The sequence below is a fragment of the Eucalyptus grandis genome, chromosome 9 (genome assembly GCF_016545825.1).
Source record: "Eucalyptus grandis isolate ANBG69807.140 chromosome 9, ASM1654582v1, whole genome shotgun sequence".
Lineage (NCBI taxonomy): Eukaryota > Viridiplantae > Streptophyta > Magnoliopsida > Myrtales > Myrtaceae > Eucalyptus > Eucalyptus grandis.
Genome location: NC_052620.1, coordinates 41,058,092 through 41,079,641, shown reverse-complemented (window position 1 = coordinate 41,079,641; position 21,550 = coordinate 41,058,092). Strand labels below are relative to the sequence as shown.

The window sequence follows — 21,550 nt, the reverse complement described above, 5'->3', positions numbered from 1 at the left end:
AAATATAACGTCATTGTAGCCTTATCATTCTTGTTTTAGCCATGTTAGCGCCATGTAGAAGAGATAAAATAATAATAAAAAGTCATGTCAACATTTTTTGCTAGTTAAATTGGACAGAGTTAACATAAGAACTTGATTACATTGATTTGACAAGTTTGAAGACTTGATTATAATTTTCGTAAATTTTATGACTCAATTACACCATCACGACAAGTTTTAAGATTTCCAGAATACTTATTTCTTAATTTGAAGCTGCTAATATGGTCTTGAGTGGTTTGAAAGGTCGTGTAATGGACATTTGCAAGAGGGCAACAAGTAGTTCAAGTAGATCTTTGAAGGCGAAAATATTAGTGAATTTTAAGTTTAGGCTGACATGTTATCCCCTAAAATGTTTTATTTTTCGACCAAAAAAAATTGTTCTATTCGGGTCTTTTTGCCCTGTTAGTTTAACTCGGTTAATCAGTAGGGTTGGTTCTGTTTGTAGGGATTTTCTACTATTATACGGTGGAGAGCTTGTGACTAAAATGTTTCCCTTTCAATTTTGCAGATAAAACTTGATTACCCCATAGAATATTTGACTTCGTACTCTGGTTACCTAGTAGATGTTGGATCAGTTGTTATTCGCTCCCTCACACTTCACACTTCAGAGCAACGAAAGAACCTATAGAAAGCGAAGTACTTTTCATTTCCTTCAACTGGTGAAAAGCTCCTCGGATTCCATGGAAGTTATGGAAATCATCTGGATTAACTTAGTGCGCATATAGGACACTATAATTGAGAGCTGATTGTGAAGTTGGCTTTTTCTTTGTTGACTCGGTCAAAATGGACTTCAGAGTAGGTTCTCTTAGTCGGCGATCGAGAAAATATCTCTCCCCCTCCCCCTTGCTTTCACTTCAATTCCGCGACGCTCCCTCTCCTCTCTTCTCTGCATCTTCCTCGCTCCTAACCCCTCCCCCTTCTTTCTCTTCAATTGGGCGACGCTCTCTCTCCTCTTTCTGCATCTTCCATGCTCCTAACCCGCCTTCTTTCTCTTCAGTTGCGCTACTCTTTCTCTTCAATTGCGCGACGCTTCATCTTCCTCGGTCCTAACCCCACCTTCTTTGTCTTCAATTATGCGACGCTTTCTCTCCTTTTTTTTCTAAAGTACTATCCCTCCCTCTCGCTCCCAGGAGCCTGGCTGGTGGCCTTCCGAGCTCAGAACCGCCGCCTCCGGCACGTCGCCTCCGCGTCCGCCGTCGCCTTCGGGAGCCACTCCATCTCTGTCGCTCCCAAGAGCCCTGCCGATCGCATCCTGAGCTCAGATCCGACGCCTCCGCCACGTCGCCTCCAGGAACCAGTCTCTCTCTCTAACTCTCTCTCTCCTAAGAGCCCCTACCGGTCGCATCCCAAGCTCAGATCCTCCTCCACCGTCCCCTGCCGGTCGTAGCTGCCGGATCCCGATCTCATATCCGCCTCCACCCTCCTTCTTAGCGTCCTTTTTCGTGTTTTCGTGATGCAGAGGCAGTCCAATGCGCTCGCCATAAGGAGATTGAAGGAAATTCAGGGCTACAGAGGCAAGAGGCACGTCCAGGGGCTGCCTCTTGAATAGTGCGGAAGGATGAATTAAAGGCAGTGATCTCTTCAACACACCACGTATCGACAAGACAAAAACCATGCCTTCTTCTTCTTCTCATAAATGGAGATACGACGTATTCGTGAGTTTCAGAGGCTGCGACGTGAGGAACAAGTTCCTATCGCACCTCTTCCGGGAGCTGCGACGGGCTGGGCTTCGCTACTTCAGGGACAATGACATCAAAGACATTGGGAAAAAGATCAGGGTCAAGCTCTTCAGAGCGATCCGCTACTCGAGGTTCGCCATCGTCTTGTTCTCCGAGAACTTTGCCGCATCCAAGTGGTGCCTGGACGAGCTGGTCCAGATCCTCATGTGCAGAAGGAAGCTCAAGAAACATGGCCACGTGGTTATTCCTGTATTTTTTGGCGTGGACGCAACTGAACTTTCGAAGTTGACTAGCAGAACAAAATTTGGGCAGGGTTTCAAGAGTTTGTGTAGGAAAGCGAGAGACAAGGAAAAGATTCCAAAATGGAAGCTTGCCCTAGCAGAGGCTAAGAGCATTTCGGGTTTCGATTTGCAGAAGCACGCCAATGGGTACGTACTTGTGGTTCTTACTACATGTCGAAGCTTAGAATCGCAATCTGTGATTTGTTTTTCTTTTTTAATTGTTATTTCTTTGTTTTGTCTGCTTTCTAGATGGAATTTGTGCGCAATCGACAGAATTGGTTGAGGGAGCGGAACAATAAGCCTCTTTCAACATTCCTAAAAAAATTCATTGCCATTTTGAAAAATTATGAAAAGAAAGAAAAATTTCAAGATTTTATATGTAAAATAAGGATAATTCCAATGCTCTTTCACCTGTGGGCTCACACCACCGACGCCAACCAACATCACACCGCCACTGACCCATGCTGAACCCTATACACATCTCTCTCTCTCTCTCTCTCTCTCTTTCTCTCTCTCATTATGTTCTATGTGTCTCCCTCTTCTCGACCACGATTGCTGTTAAGCTTGACAGGTCACGGCTCAGCTAGGGTGGTCGTTGGTGGCGGGTAGCGGTGGCACACCAGGCGTTGGCGACACCGTAAGGGGAGGGGCTGAGCGGTGAGTGATGGATGTGTTAGGATTTTGGGTAAGGGAGTTTTTGCTGTGAGTGAATTTGTGACGGTAGAAGGGACAAAATTGTAAGGAATTTAAAGAAAAAAAAAAAAAAGACAATTTCGTAAGTGGCACCGAATGTTAGATGCAAATGTGAGAATACGATAATCTGTCAAACCACACAAGAAGTTGTATAATGTTGTCATGAAAAGTAAATGAATGGGGTTGATTCTAGAGTAAATTAGAAACATTTAGTTAATTTAAGGTTTCTAAAGTGCATAAGATATTGGTTTCTCCTGTAATGAGTGTAGTTGCGGGGGGATTTTGATGGGTACATATCTTCCACCCACACCAGAGCAAGTTTAACACTAACCCTAGCAATGGAAGAACATGGTGAATAACATTGTAATGAAATGATGTTCCGGATTCCCTGTCGCGTAGCCATCGGTCCATCGTCTGGTTTTGACGATTCAAGCCCGCGAGCGCGAAAGTCCCTCTTTGAACCCATGAAGTCGTCTCCCTCACCAGCTGGTCTCGACTGATAAATTATGTTTTCGTTAGTTGCATTCCCAGTTGCACTTGATGGATAAATTCACTCACCGCAAAAGCTCATATTGGTGCTTGATTTGAACTCTACTGTTGATTGAATTTAGTTAATGTGTTTCTTGCTTATACGCTGATGGTCTCTTCAGGCTGTAGTTAGTCATATTTGAATTTGTTCTTCCCATACAACTGCAGGGATCAAGCGTCTTTCATCGAGCAAATTGTAGGACGTCTCTTAGAGTATATTCCCAGAACAAGCTCCCCCGATGCTATTGGGGTAGGACTCGTTCCATCTTCTTCCGCTTCGGTTCATAGGTGGAAGTACGACGTGTTCGTGAGCTTCAGGGACGGGGACATAAGGAAGAATGTCGCGGCCCACTTCTTCCGCGCACTGAAGCAGGCGGGGATCTACTACTTCGGGGACAATGAAAAAGAGAAGACGCGGATTCTCATTGAGGGCAAGCTACCCGACGCGATCCGCAATTCGAGGGTTTCTCTTGTCGTGTTCACTGCCAAATATGCCGACTCACGGCGGTGCTTGAACGAGCTGGTGGAGATCCTGGAGTGCAACAGGAGAGATCATCAGGGTCATGTGGTTCTGCCCATTTTCTACGGTGTTGAGCCATGCGACGTTCGGAAACAGAGCGGGCAATTCGGGGATGGTTTTAAAAGCTGTTTGGCCACCCACACGGACGATTTGCTGGTGCAGAAGTGGAGGCATTCGCTTAAAGAAGCTGGGAATTTGTCAGGATGGGATTTGAATAATGATGCTAATGGGTAATGCACCATCTTCCCCAAGAAAATTATGTTTTCGTTAGTTGCATTCCCAGTTGCACTTGATGGATAAATTCACTCGCCGCAAAAGCTCATATTGGTGCTTGATTTGAACTCTACTGTTGATTGAATGTAGTTAATGTGTTTCTTGCTTATATGCTGATGGTCTCTTCAGGCTGTAGTTAGTCATATTTGAATTTGTTCTTACCATACAACTACAGGGATCAAGCGTATTTCATCGAGCAAATTGTAGGACGTCTCTTAAAGATTATTCGCAGAACAAGCTCCCGCGATGCTATTGGGGTAGATTCCTTTGTAGATGATGTGATATCGTTGCTGAAGATTGGGTCAGAGGATAAGGTCCATGTGGTCGGACTATGGGGAATGAAAGGAATTGGTAAGACAATGGTGGCCCAAGCCGTCTACCATCGCGTTTCTAGGGAATTTGACGGGGTTAGCTTTCTTGAAAATGTTGGAGTTGCAAACCAAGATACGCTTTTACTTCTTCAGAAGAAACTTCTCCACGATGTTCTGAAGGTACGAGATCTAAAAATTTATGATCTTAACAGCAACATCAACGAGATAAAAGCTAAGCTCTGTCAGCACAGGATCCTTCTAGTTCTTGATAACATTACTAAGAAGAACCAAATTGAGTGTTTTGGCGCTGGAGATCGAGAATGGTTCAAATGTGGGAGTAGAATCTTGATAACTACAAGAGAAGAATGGCTTCTGAATGATCTCAAAGTGGATGATAACTACATGCTCCCTGGACTGGGTTCTGAAGAATCGCTCCAACTCATGGGGCTCCACGCCTTTGGCAAGGACCAACCTAAAGAAGGGTATGAGGAGTTCAAGAGTCTTGTCCACTATGCAGGTGGTCTGCCAGACTTTCTTAAGAGATTTGGTTTCTTTCTTTCTAGTAGGCAAAATCAGTGGCATGAGATATTGGAGAAGTTGGGAAGGAATCCTCATCTTGATTCAATTTTAGATCCATTCTCCTCTCTTCGTCAGTCTGTAGGGCCATTCGGAGGCCATGGTGGAGATTCTTTTGATGATCAAACATACGATGGTATAACACAGATAGTGGTTGTAATTGGAAGAGTGATCAACTCCATTACTATTAACTATGTTCAGAATGGGTGTTTTGTGCGCTCGCCAAGACATGGGGGATCTTTAAGAGGCCACACACATTATGTGAGTCCATCATTATGGTTCTCTTTGTTAATTTGCAATATTTACGTCCAATTATGTTATTCTCTAATAAATTGTCGGTTACCATTCGTTTGTGGAATGGGGGTTGAGAAAAAGTGGTGTCACAAAGTCATAAAAGACAGACTTGCCTGATAAATTTCAACTAGGTACTTCTTCGATGCTTGGTCGTCTCTCAATATGTTGATGGCTTTGTTGTACCTTGCTAAGATTATTATTTTTTTTTTTAGGGTGCCAAAAAGAAAAAAAATTACACTAGCGTCATCTGCCTACTCTGATGTTACAGTTAATCAGAGATTACTCCAGTGCTTGTCATTGTCAATATAGGGCATCAAGAATGCCATTTAATTATGGAGCAAAGCATTGGGAATCTAGATGGAGTTCAATCGTTATGGCACAAGACTAGTGAACAAGGCAAACTGTGCTACAAAATAAGAGAAAAAATCCAGTTGTCCCAATAATTAGATATCTTTTGTTTTGGGAAAAGTTAACCTAAATAATGCATCTGGAGAGCATAGAATTTCCCCCCTTCAAAGGTGATCGATACTCACTTTGCTCTTCTGCAATTGTTACAGGTAAATTTGGATTATCCAACTGAATACTTGACTTCAGTGTCAGGCTACACTAGTGAAGATTATAGTCAAGTCATCAACTCTCTTACCTTCCACAGCAATAAGGGGGGACATTGGCCAATTGGCGAGAAGAAAGGGAAGTTTTTCAGTTTAGCACAAGTTAATGGAAAGATCATTGGTTTTCATGGAAGGTGTAGCGATGTTCTGGATTCTATTGGAGCTCATTTTGGCCCTGAATTTTATCCATATCCCTTCAAATTTGTAGGGCCATTTGGAAATGGGAAAAACCGATGGGATGATGGCAAGCATGCAGATATCAGACAAATTGTTGTAGTCTCTGGTTCTGCAATTGAATCTGTTAGTTTTACCTATGAGGGTCCTCCTTTCAGACACGGTAGAACTCATGGTGGCAAAACAAATACGGTACACTACTCTAGTAGGAACTCGATGTTTGATAAACATTACCCCTTATTTTCAATGATTCTTATCTTGCCATTGCTGAAGATGGCGTCTGGGTGAAAGTGATAGACTGTTAACTTTGGAACTTAGGTATGACACCATCAACAGGAAGCAAGTTTCTATTGGAAAAAGATTTGTTAAAACAATTCGTCATAAAATTGAACATTTTTTTAATTTTTGTATTTTAAAACAGTCGATAAGGGATATCTATGGACCTTCTGCATATAGATTTTGGTTGGTAGGATAACATCTAGTTATTCTTTCTAGGCATGGTTCTTCGAAAGATGAGTTTTTTTTTTTTCCTGACAAAGAGCACTGAAGAGATAATATTTGCAATAATGGTGCATTTGTTCCATGGAAAATCAATGAATTGAAAAATATTTTTCCGAAAATAATTGTTTGTATCACATAAAAACATTAGTTAATATGTACCACCAACAAGAATTTATTCCTAACATTTTCTTTAATGACGAAAATTTGTTTGTTAATTCACTTTTGTAAGTGATACACTCAATCGATTCTAGGAAAGTGTTTTCCAAATCCTTGTTTTTTAGCAAAATAAATGCACCCTGGTTGTTGTCTTCCTTATCACATCTATTATAGTTAACATGATATTGAAGTAGGCAAGACAATCTACTATTTTCCGGATCATAAATTATCATCTCGATCATCAAGAGCATCACACACTAGTCGTTGTCATCTACCATGCTTTTGCTTCTCAACTTGTTACTTTGACATTTATTTACCGTTCATGTGTTTGGTACAGATAAATCTGGACTGGCTAACTGAAGTTCTTATTTCGGTTTCGGGATATATTGTGAATGATTTTGGTTCTACTGTCATCCATTCACTCACATTCCAAAGCAATAAAAGGACATATGGACCATTCGGCACTGAAACCGGAAGGAAGTTTTCATTTCCAGCAACTGGTGGAAAGATTATTGGATTCTATGGGAGTTCTGGTTCCCATCTTGAATCTCTAGGAGCATATTTGGAACCAATCTCTCATCTATACCCGATCGAGTGTGTTGGACCATTGGGGGGCCAAGGTGGACACTCCTGGGATGATGGAAAATTCAATGGAGTAAAGAAAATAAAGATGACGTTAGAAGATGATGTCAACTGCATCTCGTTTGAGTATGATGATAATGGTGAATCTATTTGGTCCTCTGCACATGGTAATGAAAACGGAAGTATCCTTACGGTCAGTTCATTGAATATTCTCCACTCATACTACCTTTGATCCTCTCTCTCTCTCTCGTGCACACGCCTATTTTTGTGCAACTACTATATCTTAGTTTTTCAAAATTACTTGAAATTTTTTATCAAAGTAAGTTATGAATAATTGTCACCCGCATACACCATGCACATTGATAATGTATGGGGTGAAGAAAGCATCCTAGAGGGAAATCAAAGCTGTTCAAATGTAATGAAAAATTGTTGTCTTTTTTATTATATAAATTTATTCTTCTTTCTTCTTGGATAAGTGTATCAAAATATTAAAACTTATTGCTAAATGCAATCGAGTTATAAAGTTTTTAAAAAGTGCAATCAAGTCTAAATTTTATTAAATTGGTGTAATTTCAATAGTTTCGTCCAATTAGGCTATGGCCAAATGCTGACCCCTTTTTTTTTTTATTATTACTTTCTTAAGACATGGGGCAGCCACAAAGTACCACATTAGAAAGAAACTTGAAAATTTTAAAAAATAAAATCAAATCAAAAGATATAAACAAATCAAAAAAAGAAAAAGAAAAGAGGATCAGAGATTCCTTTGGAACTATCTTTTATCAAATTCACAGTCAGCCAAAAGCAATCGCACTTTGAAGGATAAAGCTGAAAATTACCCAATTTATAATCGAAAAACATATAAATATCAATTGAAATAACCTAAGCATATAAATGCCTGTTAATAGGAAACGATCCAATGAATTTGTTGCCATAAATTACTGAACACTTCCCATAGTTATGGTAAAGACATAAGCAAAAGATAACATGATCCTTAGCACAATGCAGAAGATCTGCCAAGTTTCAATAGAAAAACACGCAAAAAATTTCATAATACTGGAATTTGGTTTCCGAGCTCGACGAGGTTCAAGCAGCCATGGCCAAACTTGACGTAGCTCAAGTCGTCATGGCTGTGAGCTCGAAGAAGCTCAAGCGGCCATGGCTGAGCTATTTGAAGCTCAATTAGCCCTGGGCATGAGTTTGAAGAAGCCTAGAAGCTGGAGCTGCCATGGCCGAATTCAATGAAACTTGGGCAGCTTAAAGAAGCTCGAGTGGCCAGGGCCAAGCTCGACGAAGATCGAAAGGCCAGGGTCACAAGCTCGAATTTCAGAACTTGATTGCAGTAGCTCAATAAGTTTTAGAATTTTATTGTATATTTTGAAAACTTTGGGACCCAATTAATATTTCTTAACAGGTTTTAGAACTTCTAATATAGTCGTCCCTAGAAGTTTGATGTAAGAATAATAGTCTTTAGAAATTCTCGGGTCTAGGTTGCACGTGGATCCAGTATTTTCTTACGCCACTATAATCTATCTATCATCTTTGATATGGATCAATATAACAGTTAATGCAATAAGTACTTCTCAATTCTGCAGGTTAACTTGAATTACCCTCATGAGTTCTTGATCTCGGTATCAGGATATATCAAACATGACTGTTCTGTTATTCAATCACTCACGTTCGAAAGCAATAAAAGAAGGCTTGGACCCTTTGGTAAGGAAGGAGGGAACTTCTTTCGCTGTGCATTGACATGCCACAAGATAATTGGCTTTCACGGAAGGTCTGGTATCCAGCTTGATGCGCTAGGAGTCTACTTTGAACCAATTTCTGATCTTCATCTCTTGAAATCCATTGGGCCGTTTGGAAAACAAGATTGGGGCAATCCATGGGACGATGGAGATAGCACAGGTGTGAGAAAAATAATGATTAAAGCTGGAGATGTTATCGACTCCATTACTGTTGAGTACGACAAGGACGGGCGTGTGGTTCAGGGCCCTAGACATGGTGGAGATGGGGGATATTTAACGCTCGAGGTATGGCCCTTCAGACGTTTGCTTAATCTTATGAACGTGCAGCTTATGGGTTGTTGCTAAGGTTTTAGTTTTAAGTGGTCTAGAGGTCACGTTTATGCAGATGAGCAAAGTATTCTAAACAGAGCGTGGAAGTAAAAGTAAGATGATGAGAACAATCTGGATTTTGAGTTTGACAAATGATCTCGAATAAGAAAGTCATTGTTGGGGCATGATGTTATATCATTATTGAACAGGGACTTCTCTTTGGTTTTCCAACCTTCCTCGTTTTCATTTACGATGAAAGCACTCAATACATTCAGAAAAGTACCGCCTCCGAAAAAGGGGGAAAAAGAATATCGAAAGCTATTTTTGTTTTATGACTTTTAAGTCTGAGAACAATGTTCCCAAATTTTAGTAGCTGTTCTCAAAGAGTTGCCAAAGCATTTTTTAAGCAAATGCCTAATTGCGGTGGACCAAAATAGGGTTACGCTCTAGATGCAGCAGAATTATTTAGTTAGCTATTGCATTGTTTGTTTAAATAGATACAACTTATCGACCGGAGTTTTCTGTTTTTACCGATTTTCAAGATTCTGTGGTTGGGAGTTGGGATTAATTATGCCTGTCTTTCTAATTTTGCAGATTAAACTTAATTATCCTGGAGAATACTTGACATCATTTTCTGGTCACTTTGAATCTTATCAAGGGCAGATTGTTGTTCGCTCCCTCACATTTCAGAGCAATGAAAGAATTTATGGGCCAGTTGGTCAGGAGATTGGGAATTACTTTTATTTTCCATCAATCGGTAAAAAGATCGTCGGGTTTCATGGGCAGTCTGGATGGTGGCTTGATGCACTTGGAGCACATTTTGAGCCTTGACATGCTAAGCTCCACCTTTATGTGCGCCGTACGGTCAATGTTGAGTTTATCCATATAGATAATGTAGAATTGGGAAATCAAAGCCATTCAAATGTACTAAACGATTGAAGTTGTCTTTTTGATTATTAAATGTCACGCCCCGAACCCCGAGCGCGCGCACATTCCACTGCGGTCGATCAAAAATGCGACATCCCAGGATATGTCGCCGACCCATTCATTTATTTACGCATGCAGAAGCGAAACAAATCCCCTGACAATAAAATACGGGATAGAAAAGTAGAAAGCAAAACCACAACATAACACTTCCATAATTCAACAGAATTACAAACAGAGGTCTACGGCCAAAAGTCTACAAAAGACCGGCTCTTAAAAATGAATTGTCCTACGACCTACAAGTCGGACACGTTCTCCAATCTTATGACTTCACCTCTGCAACTCCTCAATGCCAACCAAAGCTATCGCGCTCCGTTCACCGGGGACTGAAATGGTTATTCAATAACCACTTTGAGACAACGTCTCGGCAAGTTCAACCCCCTAAACCCCTATTAGAAAGAAAATACGCCCCGGGTGGCCTAGCCACATCACACAGAAGACTTACCTCGCCTCAGCCTTCATCTGCAGGTTAGCACAATTTATATAATTCAACCACGTACAATTATGATAACCAAATAACCATGGCTCAATCACATTATCAAAACAATTCAACCACTTGGATCGTCTCAGCGATCAATCGACTCGGCCGATTACATGTCATTCTAGCAAATCAATCATTGCTCACAATCACGGTCCACTCGGCAAAATTAGAATCAGTGGCATCACGGCCCCACTCGGCGCGACCTTTAACAGGTGGCATATAACGGCCCCATCGGGCGCGACCTCTAGTAGGTGGCATATAACGGCCCCGTCGGGCGCGACCTTTATCAGGTGGCATATAACGGCCCCGTCGGGCGCGACCTTTATCAGGTGGCATATAACGGCCCGTCGGGCGCGACCTTTATCAGGTGGCATATAACGGCCCCGTCGGGCGCGACATATAACGGCCCCGTCGGGCGCGACCTTTATCAGGTGGCATATAACGGCCCCGTCGGGCGCGACCTCTAGTAGGTGGCATATAACGGCCCCGTCGAGCGCGACCTTTATCAGGTGGCATAGAACGGCCCCATCGGGCGCGACCTCTAGTAGGTGGCATATAACGGCCAATCGCACATTCATTTCCACACTTAGGATTTTATAAAGAGTCCCTATATATCACAATCACATTCAATTTGCCACAACCAATCATCAATATCAAATTCTAAATGCACCGTAGCGATCGGCACGAAATTCTGGGAGTTTAGGGTCTTGACAAAATTTTCGGAATTTATTAAATAATTAAATTTATTCCGAAAATAATTAAATAATAATATTCATATTTTTCATGATCCACGCTCAATTTATAATATCCAATCATCAATTTCAAAATCCGAATGTACCGTGGCGACCGGCACGAAATTCTGAGCAACCGGGGTCAAAAATAATTTTTCTGATTTTTTTTTAAATAATAATAATTTAATAATTTCGGATTATAATATAATATAATATTTTCCAGAATTTCGAAGCACTTAAATAATTCAAAACTAAAATCATTTTGTGTCACATCAAAGCTTAACTTTAAATAAACTCCCTTAGCATTTAATTAAGCATACTTTAGATTAAACAAACATCTTAATCTAAATCATAATTAAATCAACTAAATTAACCACATAAGCTAAGCACACCTAAAGCATAATTAACCCTCTAAGCGAGGTTTAGTGAGTTAAATTCACCGGATTAGCGAGCCGAGCGGACCAAAACGACGAGGACGACGCGAGGATCGACTTTCCTCAAAGCGGGCCGAGCATCCGGGCTCGGGAAGACGGCTGAAACGGGCCACAAGCGGGCTGCAATACCCATTTTTCTGCTCATCGATGGCTGCTGGTTGGGGGCAGATCCGGCGCCGGTTCGGGCGCGAAATCGGTGAAGGAGGACGGCGGATGCTCGAATGGTTGCTAGCGGTGGCTCCGGCGGCTTTCCGGCGGTCTTGGTGATGGCGGACAGCTCGGAACGACGAAGGATGATGGCTGGGATGCGCGGACGAAGGGGAGATGGCACGACGGTGGAACGGCGAACGCACACGCGAGGCTTCGCGTGCGAACGGGCGGCAACGGCGATGGCTCCGGCGACGACGGCGTGCGAGCGAGCGGAGGGGGCGTGCGTGCGGGCTAGGCGAGCTGCTGGTTTTCGTTCACCCCTCTCTCTCTCCTCTTTTTCAAAATCCAACAAGCTCCCTTGATTCAAGGAAGAAGATGATGGTGATAGGTGTCCTTTTTGAAATCAAATCCCCACCTTACACTTGTCAACATCCTAGCCATTCTTCGCTTCACACCATGACATCACCAAGTGATGTCATATTCCACTATCTCAAAACCTCCCACAACATTTTCCAATGGTTGAAATTTCATTTTCCGCCGGTCCAATTCTTGTACATCCAATTTCTTCAATTCTCATCAATTCTCTTCCAATTGAGTCCAATTGAAGTCCATAAAATTAATCCAATATCGCCACACTTTAATTCACATCTTCACTTGTCTATATAATCAACTTAGATCCCAAAAGCGCGACCAAAAGCGGCATACTAATTTCTCGAGCCAAATTAGCCATTTCTTGATTAATTTGCCAAAAAAACTCGGCTTGCATGAAAAATCTTCCGAAGATTAGTCAATATTCCTAAAATGATTTGTGACACACCCAGACTTCCAATTTCTGAATTTAATCTCAATTTCACGGTTAATTTCACTTTGGCACGATACTAGCGCGGCCCAACCTACCGGGTAGCCTTTAGAAATTTTCATGCATTTGACCTGTGGTTGATCATCTCAAGCCACAATGTACATCTTTGAAACATTTGCGACTTTCGGTTGTCGAGGAAATCTCAAGGTTTCGGATACGAACACAGGTACCCAATCGACATAAAAGTCGGTCCAGTGCCGATCAACAAGAATTGTGCGATCTGGTGGAATCACCCACACCTGATCGCATGCCTTTGTCGAGTCGACCTATCTCCGATCTTTAATCGATTTTAATTGTGCCGTAATGATCCTTGCAGACTAGCTCGGTCGAAAGGTCGCTTCCTGATCAAATTCTCGAGTCTAATGCATTAGAAACTCTTAACAGCTTCACCCGATAGACTAGTCTTCACATGAGTGGCCGACTCAAGGAAGGGAACTATATGCGTGCCAACGAAATACCCGTCTCAATTTATTGAAAATAGAAGTGGAAAATCGGGATGTCACATTAAATATCCTTAATTTTTCTTATGTAAGTGCATTAGTAATTCTAAAACTTGTTGCAAAGTGCAATCTAGTTCTAGAGTCTTTAAAAAGTCCAATCAAGTCTAAATTTTATCAAATTAGTACGATCAAGTCTCAAATCATGTGATAGGGAGAAATCTCATGATATTTTATATACATAGTAAAAAATATGTACTACAATAACGTGATAGGGAGAAATCTTTTCTTTTCTCTCAAGAAAACTTTAAGAGAAAAAATGTTATATAAATATTAAATCATAAGTATCATATATATATAGTAATAAGTCGTAAAAGGAAGCTTCATGAGAATGAGAAAATAATTATGCTTGAGCCTTGTAAACATAAGTAAAATTGACTTATTAGGCACGACATTTTATGTGTTAGAAAATAAATACGAATTAGGCACAGCATTTATATGGTAAAAATATATATTTACGTTAAAGGAAAATTGATTTTGGGATTGTAATGGAATTTTTACAAAGCAAAACCGACGCTATGTTAAACGATATGTCAAGTATAGGAAAAATAATCGATTATAGTATAATGGATTATACTATACACATTATGTTATGTGAGAAAATTTATTTATCAGCATGAATCAATATTATAACACAAAATTACTTTGGTTCAAGCATATACAAAATGTAGTAAAATACAATGTTAGAGTTAATTTTACTTGAGTAAAGAATGATGATTGCTCATAAATGACAGGATAGTGGTGTCAAATTAAAAAGAAAAATAGGGCATGATAAATTCATGTTAGTAAAATACTAAAAATAGGACATATAGGATATTTGATAAGTATAATGAATTTATAAATGAGACAATTGAACCTACAACATTTGATCGTATTATAAATGATACATATTGATTTCGCATATTATATTTTTCGCTTGTTTAAATTTCATGGTTCGTAATTTTCCTCACTAAAAGTTATTTAATCATTATATAACATTTCGTAATATTTCTTCACAAGACGCAAGTTTCCCTTTTATCTTGCAAGTTCTATAAGTCCTGTGATTTATTAAAATTCCATAAAAAAAATAGTAAATTGCCTAAGTGTATGGTATGCTTCTTTTTCTATTTTTAGTATATTATCTGATGGATCGTAAGTTTCTATTAGCCTATGTAATTGCTATATCGTAAATTATCTTGAGAGGCCGTAAAATCTCTAGTCCCGTGACTCGTAATATTCCACCAAAATCATAACATATGCCCAAGTCAATAGCAAGCTTCATTTGTGTTATTATTAATAAAATATTTGATCGATCGTGACTTGCACTTTGTAAAGACGTGCGTGAATAGTCTTCTTCACCAATCATGACTTTTCTTAATCGAAAACAAGTTTGATATCAAATAGGTTTTACAAAAAGACCGGACAGACCACTCTTTCCTCTCTTTTTTCTTTTCAACAATGACGATCTAATTTTGTTTCTGCCTCTCATGTCTTCGCTTTCCAGAGAAAAAAAAAGAACACGCGAGCAGAAGTTCTCGATGAAATAAAAAATATGAATATTTGAATGCAGCCATGGACAACGATTCCACTTGCGTCTCCACAGATCAACTGTTTCGAAGCATCTTCTTCTACCAACGCATGTGCTATGACGCTTCAAATCCATGTATGCGTCTTCAGCCACGTCTCTGCCACGTGAAACGAATCTCTTTTAGCTTGACTTGACGAATTCAAACAAAATTGTCCTCAAGCGCGCAAGTTGCTTCTTCAGTTCTTGGAACCAAAACAACTCCACTCCGCAACTTGTCTAAACATTCACTTGAATAAGCAGTCTTGTCCTGATGGCGGAGCTTTCATTTATCCCCTTTTCTCATTCGCAACTTGCGTCTCCTGTTTACAAATACACCTTACCGGCGGAAGAGTTGCGACCCTTTTTGCAGTCTCTCACTCAATCACGTATTGTGCTGATGGGAAGCGAAGAGATCAAGCGACGCATTTCGTCTTCTGCTTCAATCCACCAATGGAAGTACGATGTGTTCGTGAGCTTCAAAGGCAAGGACATAAGGAAAACCTTCGCAGCCCACCTCGTCCATGCGCTGAAGCAGGCGGGATCCACTATTTCAAGGACAATGACAAAGCAGAGACCAGAATTTTCATCGAGCCCAAGCTTCTCAATGCGATTCACCATTCCAGGGTCTCTCTTGTCGTGTTCACCACCAACTACGCAGACTCACGGTGGTGCTTGAACGAGCTGGTGAAAATCATGGAGTGCGTCAGGACGTTCAGAGATCATCAGGGTCATGTGGTTGTGCCCATTTTCTATGATATTGAGCCAAGCGATGTTCAGAAACAGAGCGGGCGATTTGGGGATAGTTTTTTAAGGTAATTGGCCACCCGTAGTATGGTCGATTTGCTGGTGCAGAAGTGGAGGGATGCGCTTAGAGAAGCCGGGAATTTATCGGGATGGCATTTGAATAATGATGCTAATGGGTAATGCCAAACCTCATATTGGTGCTCTTGATTGATTTGCTCAATCACCACAAAAGATCATATCGGTGCTTGATTTGAACTTGTTAGAATCTGTTTGATTATGGTTTAAGTGTTTGGAATAGATTTTGATGTGAAAGTTATCTCTGCTTGGGAGAGTTATATGGTTCAATTGTGTCTTTTATTTGCATCCTTCAACCATGGAAAATTTATTAGCCACTAATCTTAACTACCACAGAGTTCTAGGATCTTTTAGATTGTCCGAGTTTAGAAAAAATATCTTAAAAACTCAAGGAAATGGATCATCAATTTAACAGAACTCCACTGCTGATTTAATTTAGCTCATGCGCTTCTTGCTTATATGCCGATCGCCTCCCTACGCTATAGTTAGTCACGTTTGAACTTGTTCTTCCCATGCAACTACAGGGATCAAGCGGACTCCATCGAGCAAATTGTAGGACATCTCTTCAAGATTATTCCCAGAGCTAGCTCCCCCTGCGCCATTGGAGTGGATTCCTTTGTAGACGATGTGATATCATTGCTGGAGATCGGGTCAGAGGATGATGTCCGGGTCATTGGAATATGGGAAATGGAAGAAATTGGTAAGATAACTGTGGCCAAAGCCGTTTGTGATCGCCTTCTCGGGGAAAAGTGCCAAAAAAATCCTAAACCTTTTGTCTTTGTGCTGATTAAGTCCTAAAACTTTTTTTTTTTTTGCCAATTTAGTCCTTAACATTTTTACGTTGTGCCAATTTAGTCCATTTTGGCCAAGTTTTGTTAACCGGATGCTAGCCGGTGAGTGGCACGATTGGCGTTGATGTAGACAACTTTTAATAATATTTTAATACTTTTAAATTGTTTTTCCTTTTTTTCTTTTTTTCTTTTTTTCTTCCCTCTTCTTCCTCCCACTGGTTGCCGGACCTCGGCAACCGGCCACCTTGCTAGTGGTTGCGAGGGCAGCCTCGTCCGGGCAGCCTCACGCTAGGCGGCGAGGCTCACCCTCGTCGGATCGGTGAGGGTCAAGCCTCGCCCATGGCCAGCAAGGCTCGATCTCGCCAGATTCGGCAAGGGTGAGCCTTGCTCACCCGATGCGAGGCCGCCCTTGAGGCCTGGGCGGCGATGCTCGCCCTCGTCAGATTTGGCGAGATTCGAAGCCTCGCCCGACGGATTGCCACTGTGGGGGAAACCAAGCGAAAATCTAGGGCCGAAGCTGCACGACCAAGGACACCCCCAAGCTCCCGTAAAACCCTAGAGATGACGATGACGACGAGCAGAGGAAGGAAATTTCTAGGGCGAGAATGGGATTGGGGAACGGAGTAGGGAGAGCTAGCCTCGCGCCGAGCTGGCGGGGCTCACCCTCGCTGGCCCTTGAGGCCTAGGCGGCGAGGGTGAGGTCTCCCTCGCGACCACTAGCAAGGTGGCCGGCGAGGTCGACCTCACCCTGTTACGTCCGTGAGAAGGAGAAAGGGGGAAGAGAGAGATTTTCCATGCGTTCTTGATCCAGACACCTCGACTAGCCGAATCAACTGTGGTCCGCGATGCCTGGTAAGCATTCAAGCCGATATTTAGTCTATATAGAGTAATTTTGGGAATTAGGGCACAAACTTTGAGCTATGTAGATCTTGAAATATGACCATTGAATGAGGAGGTTTTGAGCTGCAACTTTTGTGGAAATGATAGTCTAAGACGTTATGGAGTTTTGGGATTTGACGAAATCAGATTTCGAAGTGTGGTTTGTTCAAAACGAAATTCTGAAATTTTGTGTGCGGGTTATGCGTAATAGCTAAAGACAACCACATACCATAAACGAGCTTCTTCTGTCACGCCCCGAATCCCGGACACGCGCACATCCCTCAATGGTCAACTGAAATGCGACGTTCCCAGGACGCATCGCCGACCTTTTCTTTTTATCTTTCAATTAAGCACATGTGGAAGCGAATTAAACAAACACCGGACAATCAACAAACACATGCTAACGCCTTTTTACAAACCGCACTTTATATAAATACCAAGTTAGTCTTACAGATCTATAAACATAAGTCTGTCCTAAAATAAACTACTAGACCACCTACACTCCAAACCCTTCCACCTTGGGCTCCGGGTTCTCCATACTAGGGACCTAAAAATATTTAACCACGAGGGGGTGAGATAAAAACTCAGTGGGTCAAAACCCTAAACCCCGATTAAGACGCAAATTCACTCAAAGGCAGCCTAAACAGGCGTCACACACAAACTTACCTCACATTAGCACATCCCTACATATTAGTGCACCACGTATAAATCATATGAGTAAGACACGTGTATTTAATAATTGGAACACATCATTTTATCTTGCAAACAATTACAGGGGTCTCGATTATAAAGTAAAGTCGTTATAACACGTCTTATACCGTGCCACACAATTTTGCTCCATAATTAGGCACAACTATCACAACCACTCAGGCGTGTTTGAGTTATTATGGCCCAATGGTCATGGCACCCCGCTGAGGAGCTTTGTTCCGAAATCTATTTACGAACGGCATCGTCTAGCATCCCCCACCTAGACGGCACCCCACTGAGGAGCTTCGTTCTGAAATCTATTCGCGAATGGCATTGTCTAGCATCCTCCGCCTAGACGGCACCCCACTAAGGAGCTTCGTTCTAAAGGCAGTTTGTAACCTTTTCCAACAAGCTGCAATGAACTTTGGGTCTCGATATGACGTGATCATCACTGGCATTCCGAGAAGACGAACTCTCTGTCGCATGTACAATTCAGCATATCTGTCCAATGCAAATCCTCTCGTACGGCAATGTCCTCCGTCCTTGGCTCCTCAACTGTTGTATCCACAGAGATATTCTCCGCTTTGGCCTATCTCATACTAAGCCTCACGGTTTTATCCTTTTGCAAATATGTAGGCACTTTCCTAGTGTTAGGAAAATCTCTTATGATGTTTTGAAGATGAAAAAATAAATCAAAGGCTACTAACGTGTTTAATGGTTAAGTTATAGACCATGTAGATGATAGAATATTTAAAGAATATTGTCAAAGTTTGATGACGGCCAGAAGACTGAATGTAACATATGTCCAAAGTATATTATGAAGATTTCCAGACTTACGTATCAAAGTTTGAAGATTTCTAGACTTCTGTGTCAAAGTTTGAAGACTGCCAGACTTTAGTGTCAAAGTCTATTCTACATCAGAAGTCTGTCATCTCTAACAAATTCCAAACTGAACGTGAATGAAGAACCAGAATACAAACTCTATGTTGAAACTAAACTTATTCAGATTGTGTTCATACCTTAAAGCTAAATTTGTCCAGAAGCAAATTATGCTCAGACCCAGATTTTAAAGTCTACTGCACTCAGACTTAGATTGTAAAGTCTATTACACTCAGACTTTACTTCAAACAGAACGAAGCAGACTCAGAATGAAACAATTTGACAGAACGTAACATAAGCACCAAACATATAATGGCTAGTGATCTGGTTTGGATTCTACATCAATATTGATTTGATTGACTTAATCTAATTGATTGATAATTGAATCTTGAAGACAAGAACTTTCTATATGGAGAAGCTCTACTTATGGAAATCAAGATTCTATTTGTATGGGCGATCGGAATCAATTTAGGATTCTACTTCTATCACTCAACAGTTTCCAAATCTTCTAGATACAGATCTGTCCAACGGGTTGATTGGAAGACAATCCTCTAAGATATTGTCCAACGGCTAGTTTGGAAGTAGAGGAGTATTTAAGGAGATCAAGGTCCGATGAGTAAGTAAGGAGCGTGGAATTTATAATTCCAAAGTCTGAGCGACCTTCGATCACACACTTGTCTCTTGTGAGCTTAAACGTTTATAATCATGAGAGAAATACCAAAGGAGTGACTTAGTGAGATAGTGTGATCTACTACTAAGTGTTTGCACTCAAAGTTGTAATCTCTTGTTGATTGCATAGTGGAATCCAGCCAATAGGGCTGTTAGCATGGGAGAGTGGACGTAGGCTTAATCTAAGCCGAACCACTATAAACTATGTGTTCTCATTATCTTCCCTTAACTCCTTTATTTTGTTCGTAGTTCTTTTTAACTGTTAAAGTCCGATCTCGCTCAAAGTCTGTTGTTCTTCAGACTTAGTTTCTAAATTCTGTTGTTATTCAGACTCAAGTTAAAAGTAAAAGTTTTCATTGCATTTTGTAGAATCTGTTTTTACATCTATTCACCCCCCTCTAGGTGTTCATACTAGCACTTTCACCTAGAAGGTCATCCATCCTAATAGTGTACTATCCTAAGCTTGTTTATCCTTCAAGTTCAGGGGTACAAACTGGCTTCAGAAATGGTCTAAACCTCCTTGCCTTGTCCACTAGGTCCTCAATCAACCTCAGTGCATGCTTGGACAATTATGCAAATTTCGCCTCATACCAGTTCACAGATATCTGACTCTGATGAAGACACTGGAACTCAGCCAATCTCTATTCCCTAGAGTCTCTAGCACTTGAACGATCCCATCCAACCTAGGATCACTTGGTGCTCCTCTTCCAACACCAGCCTAAGGTGGTACTCTATCCTCGGTACTAGCCTGAGCTGACGCTCTACCTCTACTCCTAACTCATCTTGGCACCCTTCCCCTAGCACTTGTTAGAACTACTACGGCCCGTCTTCGAGGGGTTCTCTGCTTGGGATCGCTCATTTTGCATGATCTTTATAGAAACATGCATTCGCAAAGGAATAAGAAATCTGCACAACTCGCACAAAATAATCAACCAATCACAAGCATCAGCGTAAGGAAAATGTCTTTCCTAGCTAACTATCCCATGACCCATCGCACCTTATCACTCCAGATACTAACCAACTCTAATAACACTTCGAGTGGGGATGTCACGCCCCGAACCTTGGGCACGCACACATTCCTCAACAGTCGACCAAAATTTGTGACATTCCCAGGACGCATCGCCAACCATTTCTTTTTATACACATGTGGAAGCAAACTCATAATTATCCAATCAACAAACAAACACATGGGATAGTAAAAAGTAGGACGGCTAATTAACACAAACCATACCTTTCAAACAAACCAGGTTAACCTACAAGTCTATACACACCAATCTATCTCCAAAAAGGAAAAACTCGTGAAAATGGTTAAATTGTTGGTATCCTTGGCTAACCAAGTGGTAAATATAACTTTAAGGTGAAGTTCACACCACCACCAAGTTTCTTCGTTGACGTGAAAGATATTATCCCGAGTGGATGGGATGATGAAGAAGACATTACTTTATCACGATTAGTGTAATTAATGATGGATTAGTCATTAAGTAAAATTTTATGCCCATTTTTCTTAATGAGTTTGTGCATCATTCTAACCATTTGCACATGTGATGTCATGTTATTGATTGCCCAATTATAGATTTATTTTCAAAAAAGGTTTTATGGGCAGGAAAATAAAGAATTTTGAGGTGTTGGGTTTGGACGCCAAATTTTTCATGTTAAATAAAATAATGAGGTTTTAAAATAGAAGCGTGCAAAATTTGATGGGTTAATTTTAAATACGTGACCACACATGAATATGTTATTGGGATTTTTAAGTATGAAAAATTGCCAAAGTTGATTATTTAAAAACAAACTCTTTTGCTCTTGGCTAATTAATGGCAATAAGAATCAATTTGAATGTTGATGTGTTTGAGTGGTCATTTAATTGAACCCGTC

At 41.0% G+C, this 21,550-nt stretch overlaps 2 protein-coding genes across 2 annotated transcripts; both read left to right on the top strand.

Annotated features, from left to right (window-relative positions):
• The first annotated feature begins 962 nt into the window (after positions 1 to 962).
• Positions 963 to 5,755, top strand: LOC120288559 (TMV resistance protein N-like). The gene is made up of 4 exons (XM_039302623.1): positions 963 to 2,146; positions 3,389 to 3,970; positions 4,189 to 5,178; positions 5,752 to 5,755. The coding sequence occupies exons 1-4, from the start codon at positions 1,653 to 1,655 to the stop codon at positions 5,753 to 5,755; spliced, it is 2,070 nt and encodes a 689-aa protein (XP_039158557.1). The 5' UTR covers positions 963 to 1,652.
• Positions 5,756 to 5,909: 154 nt separating this feature from the next.
• LOC120288076 (jacalin-related lectin 3-like) lies at positions 5,910 to 9,457 on the top strand. The gene is made up of 4 exons (XM_039301380.1): positions 5,910 to 5,939; positions 6,014 to 6,171; positions 6,974 to 7,411; positions 8,811 to 9,457. The coding sequence occupies exons 1-4, from the start codon at positions 5,912 to 5,914 to the stop codon at positions 9,306 to 9,308; spliced, it is 1,122 nt and encodes a 373-aa protein (XP_039157314.1). The 5' UTR covers positions 5,910 to 5,911; the 3' UTR covers positions 9,309 to 9,457.
• The last annotated feature ends 12,093 nt before the right edge of the window (positions 9,458 to 21,550 follow it).

Excerpts from the sequence above, each read along its gene's own strand:
- LOC120288559 (XM_039302623.1), top strand. The coding sequence starts at position 1,653 with ATGCCTTCTTCTTCTTCTCATAAATGGAGATACGACGTATTCGTGAGT. Across the intron at positions 2,147-3,388 it reads TTGCAGAAGCACGCCAATGG|GGATCAAGCGTCTTTCATCG; the intron begins GTACGTACTTGT and ends ATACAACTGCAG. Across the intron at positions 3,971-4,188 it reads TTGAATAATGATGCTAATGG|GGATCAAGCGTATTTCATCG; the intron begins GTAATGCACCAT and ends ATACAACTACAG.
- LOC120288076 (XM_039301380.1), top strand. The coding sequence starts at position 5,912 with ATGGAAAGATCATTGGTTTTCATGGAAG. Across the intron at positions 5,940-6,013 it reads ATCATTGGTTTTCATGGAAG|GGCCATTTGGAAATGGGAAA; the intron begins GTGTAGCGATGT and ends TCAAATTTGTAG. Across the intron at positions 6,172-6,973 it reads ATGGTGGCAAAACAAATACG|ATAAATCTGGACTGGCTAAC; the intron begins GTACACTACTCT and ends TGTTTGGTACAG.